The following is a 9871-nucleotide window of genomic DNA, read 5'->3' as shown; positions in this document are numbered from 1 at the left end:
TTGAGACGGAGTTTCGCTCTTGTTACCCAGGCTGGAGTGCAATGGCGTGATCTCGGCTCACCGCAACCTCCGCCTCCTGGGTTCAGGCAATTCTCCTGCCTCAGCCTCCTGAGTAGCTGGGATTACAGGCACGCACCACCATGCCCAGCTAATGTTTTGTATTTTTAGTAGAGACGGGGTTTCACCATGTTGACCAGGATGGTCTCGATCTCTTGACCTCGTGATCCACCCGCCTCGGCCTCCCAAAGTGCTGGGATTACAGGCTTGAGCCACCGCGCCCGGCCTCCTGATTTTTTAATAATCACCATTCTAACTGGTGTGAGATGGTATCTCACTGTGGTTTTGACTTGCATTTCTCTAATGGCCAGTGATGATAAGGCACGTATACACCATGGAACACTATGCAGTCTTAAAGAAGAATGAGTTCATGTCCTTTGCAGGGACATGAATGAAGCTGGAAACCATCATTTGCAGCAAACTAACACCAGAACAGAAAACCAAACACTGCATATTCTCACTCATAAATGGGAGTTGAACAATGAGAACATATGGACACAGGGAGTGGAACATCACACATCAGAGCCTGTCGGGAGGTGGAGAGCAGGGAGGGGGAGAGCATTAGGACAAATAGCTAATGTTTGTGGGGCTTAAAACCTAGAAGATGCGTGGACAGGTGCAACAAACCACCATGGCACATGTATACCTATGTAACAAACCTGCACGTTCTGCACATGTATCTCAGAACTTAAAGTAAAATTTTTTTAAAAAGTTAATGGATTTTCCCTTTGATTCAGTAAGACCGACTTTGGGAAAGTCCTTATCTCTTTTCAGGGAACAAACTGCAGAGCTGCAGTGTCCAGAGTTTGACTCTAATATGGTAGAGATGGGCTGGGGCAAGGAAGCTGTCAGGGATTCTGGGGATACTGGTAGCAAAGACGCTATATCGATTGCTCCTATGAGTTTTTTCCTAATTAACTGAACATTCACAATGGTCCAGGCACCTTGCTGAATGATTAAGGAGGCTGGGGCAGGAGAATTGCACAATCACTTGAACCCGGGAGGCAGAGGTTGCTGTGAACTAAGATCGTGCCGCTGCACTCTAACCTAGGTGACAGGTGACAGAGTATCCATTTCAAAAAAAAAGAGAGAGAGAGAAAAGAGCAAAAGACTGTTATTATCATCATTAGAATAAGAGACTGTTGGCCAGGCACAGTGGCTCATGCCTGTAATCCCAGCACTTTGGAAGGCTGAGACAGGTAGATCACAAGGTCAGCAGGCAGAGACCATCCTGGCTAACTTGGTGAAACCCCATTTCTACTAAAAATACAAAAAATTAGCTGGTCATGGTGGTGCGTGCCTGTAGTCCCAGCTACTTGGGAGGCTGAGGCAGGAGAATCGCTTGAACCCAGGAGGTGGAGGTTGCAGTGAGCCCAGATGGTGCCATTGTACTCCAGCCTGGGTGACACAGTGAGACTCTGTCTCAAAAAAAAAAAAGACAAAAGATAAAAGACTGTTATTATCACCATTTTATAGATAATATGATTGAGGAACAGGGAGGTTGTGTGTCTTGCCCAGGGCCACACAGCTAGCAAATTGTGGAGCTGGCATTGAAACCGAGGCACTTTGTGTCTACTATACTATACTGCCTCACAGCTAAAGCCCAAGTGGCTGTGGCTGCTAGGGGTGTGGGAGTCTAAGAAAGGACTGAATTGGGGTTGCTGTAGGTGCTGTGGAGGGGAGTGGGTCTTACCTGAGCGAGGTCAGCCTGCAGCCAGCATAGAGGGAACCAATACTGCTGTTCTGGAACAAAGGCTTGAGCTGGGAAGGAATGAGAGAGAGATGAGGAGGAGGAGGAGGGGCCGAGACTTTGGAGGAGTGGGGATTGGTTGGGGGGGCTCTCACCAGCTGCTGCAGGATCTTCTCAGTGGCATTGAATATTTCAGAGCCCGGGAACACCATGTCCTTCATGTATTGCAGGTTGGTAATGGTGAAGTTGACAGTGAAAGGCATCAACAAAGGAATGTCAGCTGCAGAAAGGGAGGGCAAGAAGAGACCAGTCTTAGGCCCTGGGCAGTGAGGCACGGGAGGAAATGTTCTGAGGACACATTTTAACTCCAGTGTTCAGTTGGGGTCCAGGCCGAGCCATCCTACTTGAAATTCCTTATGTAGCAGTCACTTTCTGAGACCTTCCTATGTGGGCTGACCAACGATTCCAGTTTGTTCAGGGCTGTATGGGCTGAGACGGCCGGGTGCGGTGGCTTACATCTGTAATCCCAGCACTTTGGGAGGCTGAGTTGGGCAGATCATGAGGTCAAGAGATGGAGACCATCCTGGCCAACATGGTGAAACCCCGTCTCTTCTAAAAATACAAAGATTAGCTGGGTATGGTGGCACGCGCCTGTAGTCCCAGCTGCTCAGGAGGCTGAGTCAGGAGAATTGCTTGAACGTGGGAGGTGGAGGTTGCAGTGAGCAGAGATCACGCCACTGCACTCAAACCTGATGACAGAGTGAGACTCCATCTCATAAAAAGAAAGTGGGACAGGGCCAGATGCAGTGACTCATGCCTGTGATCCCAGCACTTTGGCTGGCTGAGGTGGGTGGATCACCTGAGGTTAGGAGTTTGAGAGCAGCCTGCCCAACATCGTGAAACCTTGTCTCTACTGAAAACACAAAAAATTAGCCAGGCATGGTGGCATACACCTGTAGTCTCAGCTACCCAGGAGGCGGAAGTAGAAGAATTGTTGGAACCCCGCAGGCAGAGGTCCAGAGGTCGCAGTGAGCCAAGATTGCACCACTGTACTCCAGCCTGGGCAAGAGGGCGAGACTCTCTCTCAAAAAAAAAAAAAAAAAAAACAACTAAACAAAACAGAAAGTTACCAGGGACTAGGAAGAATGGGAAATTATTGCTTTATGGGTACAGAGTTCCTGTTTGGGGTGATAAAGTTTTGAAAACCGATAGTGGTGAGGATTGCACAACAATATGAATGTATTAATACTCCTGAATCGTACACTTAAAATGGTTTAAATGGCAGGTTTTATATTATTTATATTTTACCACAATAAAAAAGTTATTCTTACCTGTTCTTGAGGTCACACTCTCAGAGGCCAAGGTGGAGATCCCAGGTGTGGTCAGAGGGGCAAAGGAGCTTCCACTCAGTGTATTGAAGGTGGTCGTGGTCTTGGCCACAGTGGAACTGGAGCCTGTGGCAACTAACTTAGTGGTCTCAACTGTTGTCGTTCTCAAGATAGGGGTTGGACTCACTCCTTCTCCATGACTGGTTTTAGGTGATGTTGGTGTCTCTGATGGTATCAAGGTCATAGTGGTACCTGTGACAGTCCTGGAAAATTCTGGGTGTCCAAGTGAAGTCACAGATGGTGAGGTTCCTGTGTGCCAGGAGGTCACAGTTTGGGGCTTACCAGTTGTTATAGAGGCACTGGGAAGCCCAGAGACAGCAGGGGAAATGCTCAGAGTGAGAGTGCTGGTCTCTGCTGAAGAGCTGGTGCTCAACAAGCCTGTAGTCTCTAATAAGCCAAGGGAAAGAGTCGAAGTCGGAATTGTGCTGCTGGTTTCTGTCCCAGGATGGGTGGAAAGTGAGGCTGTTTTTGCAGAAACACCAGGTGAAGCAGATGGATTCAGATCAACTCTGCTGGTTCCAGTTACAAGTAGGGTGAAGAGAGAGGATGCTGTCTGAGTTGGAAGGGCTGAACTAGGCTGAGTTGGAAGAGCTGTACTAGGCTCTGCACCAGGTCTAATGGATAGTGAGGGTGTGGCCTCTGATACTTGAGGAAACACAGTTGAAGCAGGAAATGTGTTTGTCTCTGTGCCGGGATGGGTGATCAATAAGGCGGTGGTCTCTGGCATACCAGGAAAATGAGTCAAAGTTGGAATAGTTGTACTGGTTGCAGCCCCAGAACTAGTGATCGGTGAAGTCACCATCTCTGGTACACCAGGTGAGACCATTGTTGTCAGCACAGCTGAACTGGCTTCTGTCCCAGGACTGGTGGCCATTAAAAGTGTGGCATCTGGTCTACTGTGGGAAAAACTAGGGGTTGTTCTGGAAATGGGTGTGCTGGTCTGTGCAGGATGAGTGACCCAGGAAGCTGTTGTATCTGGCTCACTAGAGGGAACAGTCAGAGTTGGAACAGTGGAGCCAGTCTGTGCCCCAGGATGGGTAATCAGTGAGGCTGTGGTCTCTGGTTCACCAAGAGAAGGAGTCAACATTGGAATAGCTGCACTAGTGGCTGTTGCAGAACTTGTGACCTGTGAGGTCACTACCCCTGGTGAGATGGTTGTAGTTGGAACAACTGACCTGGCTTCTGCTCTAGGACTGGTGGCCATTGAGGGCTTCGTGTCTGCTCCACTATGGGAAAAGTTGACAGTTGTCCTAGGAACCGTTGTGCTGGTCTCTGCAGGATGAGTGAACCATGTGGCTGTAGCCTCTGGTGCATATGGGGTCTCAGTCAATGTAGGGAAAATTGTACTGGTGTCTGTCCCAGAACTAGGGAGCAGTGAGGTCACCAGATCTGACATACCAGGTGAGACAGCTGTGGTTAAAACAGCTGAACTGGCTTCTGGCCCAGGACTGGTGGTGGCAACTGGGAGTGTGGTGTCTGACTCCCTATGGGAAAACTTGGGAGTAGTCCTGGGAACCATTGTGTTGGTCTCTGCAGGAGGAATGAGCTGTGTAGCTGTTGTCTCCGGTTCATATGGGGTCTCGGTCAGCACTGGGAACGTTGTAGTGCTGTCTGTCCCAGAACTAGTGACCAGTGAGGTCAGTGTATCTGATACACCAGGTGAGAGAGTTGTTGCTGGAATGGCTGAAGTGACTTCTGCACCAGGACTGGTGACCATGAAAGGTGTCGTGTCTGATTCACTAGGGGGAAAATTGGGGGTTATTCTGGAAACAGGTGTGCTGGCCTCTGCAGAATGAGTGACCTGCCAGGCTGCTGTATCTGGCTTACCAGGAGAAACAGTCATAGCTGGGGAAGCTGAACTGGCTTCTGTCCAAGAATGGATGAGCCATGAGGCTGTTGTCTCTGATTCATGTGGGTAATCAGTTTGAGTTGGAAAAATTGTACTGGCCTCTGTGTCAGAACTAGTGATCAGTGAGGTCAGCATCTTTGATGCACTAGGGGAGACAGTCAGAGTTGGGATGGCTGAACTTGTGTGTGTCTCAGAATAGGTGATAAATGAGGTTGTGGTTTCTGGTTCACCAGGAGAAAGCGTCACAGTTGGAATAGTTATACTGGTGTCTGTCCCAGAACTAGCGACCTGTGAGGTCACCATATCTGGTACATTAGGTGAGACAGTTATTGTTGGAAAAGCTGAACTGGCTTCTGCCCCAGGGCTAGTGGCTATGGAGGGTGTGGTGTCTGGTTCACTGTGAGAAAAATTAGAGGTTGTCCTGGGAACTGTTGTGCTGGTGACTGCAGGATGAGTAACCCATGAGGCTGTTGCCTCTGATTCATGTGGAAACTCAGACACTGTTGGAAAAGTTGCACTGGTGTCTGTCCCAGAGCTAGTGACCAGTGAAGTCAGCATACGTGGTATACCAAGTGAGATAGTTGTTGAAATGGCTGAGCTGGATTCTGCCTCAGGACTGGTGATTGTTGAAGGGATAGAGTCTGATTCATTATGGAAAAAGCTTGGGGTTGTCCTGGGAACAGTTGAGCTATTCTCTGCAGGGTAGGTGACAAATGAGATCGTTGTAAATGGCTCACCAGTGGAGACAGTCAAACTCGAATAAACAGAGCTTATTTCTGTCCCAGGATGAGTGACCCATGAGGCTGTGGTCTCTGGTGGACCTGAGGCAACAGTTAGATTTGGAAACACACTGGTCTCTGACTCGGAACTAGTGACCAGTGAAGTCACCAGCCCTTGTACAGTAGGGGAGACAGCTAAAGTTGGAATGGCTGAAATTGTCTTTGCCTCAGAATGGGTGACCAATGAAGGTGTGGTCTCTGGTTCACCAGAAGAAATAGTCAGAGTTGGAATAATTGTACTGGTTACTGCACTAGAACTAGTGACCAGAGAGGTCACCACTCTTGGTACCTCAGATGAAACAGCTGGAACAGCTGAGCTGGCTTCTGCCCCATGACTGGTGGCCATTGAAGGTGTGGTCTCTGGTTCACCAGGAGAAAGAGTCAGAGTTGGAATAGTTGTGCTGGTCATTGCCCTAGAACTAGTGACCATAGAGGTGACCACTCCTGGCACCCCATGTGAAACAATTGGAGTTGGAACAGCTGAGCTGGCTTCTGCCCCATGACTGCTGGCCATTGAAGGTATAGTCTTTTGTTCACCAGGAGAAAGAGTTAGAATTGGAATAGTTGTACTGGACACTGCCATAGAACTAGTGACCAAAGAGGTCACCACTCCTGGTACCCCAGGTGAAACAGTTGGAGTTGGAACAGCTGAGCTGGCTTCTGCCCCATGACTGGTAGTCATTGAAGGTGTAGTGTCTGGTTTACCAGGAGAAAGAGTCAGAATTGGAATAGTTGTACTGCTCACTGCTGTGGAACTAGTGACCAGAGGTGTCACCACTCCTGGTACCTCAGGTGAAACAGGTGGAGTTGGAACAGCTGAGCTGGCTTCTGTCCCATGACTGGTGGTCATTGAAGGTATGGTGTCTAATTTACTATGGAAAAAAATGGAAGCTGTCCAGGGAACTGTTGGGCTGGTCTGTGCAGGATGAGTGACCAATGAAACTGTTGTAGCTGGTTCACCAGGGGAGATGGTCAGAGCTGGATTAGTTGTACTTGTCTCTGCCCCCAAACTGGTGACCACTGAAGTCACCATCCCTGATACTCCAGGTGAGATCGTTAAAGTTGGAACGCCCGAACTTGTCTGTCCTTCAGGATGGGTGACTAATGAGGCTGTGGTCTTTCGTTCACCAGGAGAAAGAGTCAAAGTTGGAATAGCCAAATTTCTGTCTGTCCCAGAACTAGTGACCTGTGAGGTCACCAGATCTGCTGCACCAGGTGAGATAGTCATAGTTGGAACGGCTGAACTGGTTTCTGCCCCAGGACTGGTGGCCACCGAAGGTGTGGCATCTGATTGATGATGGGGAAAATTGAGGATTGTTCTGGGAACTGTTGAGCTGGTCTCTGCATGATGAGTGAGCCATGTGGTTCTTGTCTCTGTTTCATGTGGGGACTTAGTTAGGGTTGGGAAAGTTGTACTCGTATCTGTCCCAGAAATAGTGACCAGAGGTGTCAGTGCACCTGGTTCACTAGGTGAGATATTTGTTGGAATGGCTGAAGTGACTTCTGCCCCATGACCGGTGGCTGTGGAAGATACAGTGTCTGATTCACTGTGGAAAAAATCAGGAGTTGTCTTGGAAATACTTGGGATGGTCTCTGCAGGATGGATAGCCCATGAGGTTGTTGTATCTGGCTCACTAGAAGAAACATCTAGAGTTTGAATAGCTGGACTTGTCTCTGCCCCAGAACTAGGAACCAGTGAGGCTGTGGTCTCTGATTCTCTATTTAAAACAGATGGGGTTGTCCTGAGAACAGCTGTGCTGGTCTCTGCTCCCCGGCTGGTAGCCAATGAGGATGTCATTTCTGCAACATCTGGGGAAACATGTGGGGTTGTGATAATCATGTCTGTAGTGCTTGTGGTAGCCATTTGCATCGATGTATTGAGAGGAGTCAGTGTTCCCAAAGTGGGAGTATAGACTCTGGTGGTCAAGGTGGCTCTGGAAGTGGTCTTCAAAGCTGTGGTGGTGGTCTTCAGAGATGTGGTAGTGGTCTGCATTCTTTTTGTCCCTCCTGTGTGTAGTCCTATGAATCGGGGAATGAGCACACAATTTGGACAAAATGATTACACTTACTGGACTAGCAATAGCTTATTTATTCTCCATATGAGGAAAGGGAGAGAAGTTACCAGGATGTGCCTGGGATGCTTTTGGAATGGGAGAAAGAGATTGTGATTGGTACTCCCCTATGTTACCTTGGTCTGTAACTTGGTTGCATCTTTATCTATAACTCCTCCATGAATTCTTGACTGCAGTAATCTATTCCCTCTTCCCATGTGTTTCTGCACTGTCAGCCTCTGAGCCTTGCTCAAGCTCTTTTCTCTGCCTGAAGTACCCACTTCTTACCAGATTCCTTAAGTTCTGCCATTCTTGAAATCCAAATATGTGTGTGTGCACAGACATACATATATATGTGTATATATATATTGAGATGCAGTCTTGCTCTGGCACCCAGGCTGGAGTACAGTGGCATGATCTCAGCTCACTGCAACCTCTGCCTCCTGGGTTCAAGTGATTCTCTTGCTTCAGCCTCCCAAGGAGCTGGGATTACAGGTGCATGCCACCATGCCTGGCTAATTTTTATATTTTCAGTAGAGATGGGTTTTCACCATGTTGATCAGACTGGTCTCAAACTCCTGACCTCAGGTGATCCACCCACCTTGGCCTCCCAAAGTGCTGAGATTACAGGTGTGAGCCACTGAGCCAAGCTCATAGTAAGTTTTTAACGAGCATTTAAAAAATTTAGCTAATGTGGACAAATTTGTGAGTATTTGAAGTTGGACAAATTTAACTCACTCAGCATGCTATGAGGAGAAAGAGAAGTGGTAACATCCACCTGGTAACCATTAGACAAAGACCCAGTTCAGACAGGGAAACCTATGAGAGCCACACACAATTCTCTCTCTAAAGAATACAAGCATTTGCCGGGCGCGGTGGCTCAAGCCTGTAATCCCAGCACTTTGGGAGGCCGAGGCGGGTGGATCACGAGGTCAAGAGATCGAGACCACCCTGGTCAACATGGTGAAACCCCATCTCTACTAAAACTACAAAAAAATTAGCTGGGCATGGTGGCGCGTGCCTGTAATCCCAGCTACTCAGGAGGCTGAGGCAGGAGAATTGCCTGAACCCAGGAGGTGGAGGTTGCGGTGAGCCGAGATCGCGCCATTGCACTCTAGCCTGGGTAACAAGAGCGAAACTCCGTCTCAAAAAAAAAAAAAAAAAAAAAAAAAGAATACAAGCATTTTGTCTCTCTGGAGTAGGAAACATGGTCACAAGTGGCATTACTGGGAGGTAAGCAAAGCTAAACCTACCTTTAGTACTGGCAGGTGATGTAGATGTCTGAGGGCTTTTGACTGGTCTTATGGTACCTCTGTGTGCTGCTTCACTGGGTATTTTTGTGATGCGCTCCACAATGCCATCGGTTCCTGCAGGTGAAGGTGGGGAGGAAAACTGGGGTAACTCGTCTCATTCAGAAGAGCACTGTCTAAATTGATCCACTTCATTGGCCACAAACACTCCTCAAGTCCATCAGTGCAGACTGGAGCCAGGACTATATGCCGTAACTGGCCACACCCATCCATAGATCCATCTACCCATAAATTTGTCCATCCTTCCTTTCATTTGTCCCTAGATCTGATCACCTATTCTTCCATTTTTCTTCCCTTTATTCTTTCTTCCTACCACCCATACTTACTTTTGTCTTTCCTCCCTTCTTTCCTTTCTTTTGCTTTTTAAAATTTTGATTAAAAAGTTTGTATTTCAATAGCTTTGAGCGTACAAGTGGTTTTTACTTACATGGATGAATCATATAGTGGTGAAGTGTGAGATTTTAGTGCACCCTCCTTTCTTCTTTCCATCCATCTTTTCTTCAATCTTTACTTCATTTCATCCTTCCACCCTTCTTTCCTTCAATCTATATCTCCTTCAATCCTCTCTTCCATCATCTTTCTTTTCATCCTTTCTTCTGGGCATCTATCCTTCCTCCTCTTTATCTTTCCTTCCTTCCATTCATCCATTTCTACCCTCTTACCGTGCCATTCATCACTTGCTTACTGAACACCCTGACTCAACTACTGAGTCACATAGTAACATCTGGGTCAATAGCCACCGATGTG

General features: G+C 47.9%; 1 protein-coding gene across 1 annotated transcript in view; it reads right to left on the bottom strand.

The window, feature by feature from the left end:
* The window catches only part of MUC16 (mucin 16, cell surface associated), a 161451-nt gene that overhangs the window by 84241 nt on the left and 67339 nt on the right, over positions 1–9871 (bottom strand). Inside the window, 4 exon segments of the mRNA XM_032251910.1 lie at positions 1751–1818; positions 1903–2027; positions 3079–7782; positions 9068–9181. Coding sequence (XP_032107801.1) covers positions 1751–1818; positions 1903–2027; positions 3079–7782; positions 9068–9181 — 5011 coding nt within the window.

This window comes from Sapajus apella, unplaced genomic scaffold, assembly GCF_009761245.1.
Source record: "Sapajus apella isolate SASKATOON/1434 unplaced genomic scaffold, GSC_monkey_1.0 scaffold77, whole genome shotgun sequence".
In the NCBI taxonomy this organism is placed as follows: domain Eukaryota; kingdom Metazoa; phylum Chordata; class Mammalia; order Primates; family Cebidae; genus Sapajus; species Sapajus apella.
The sequence above is the reverse complement of the archived record's forward strand: the minus strand, read 5'-3'. Positions and strand labels throughout refer to the sequence as shown.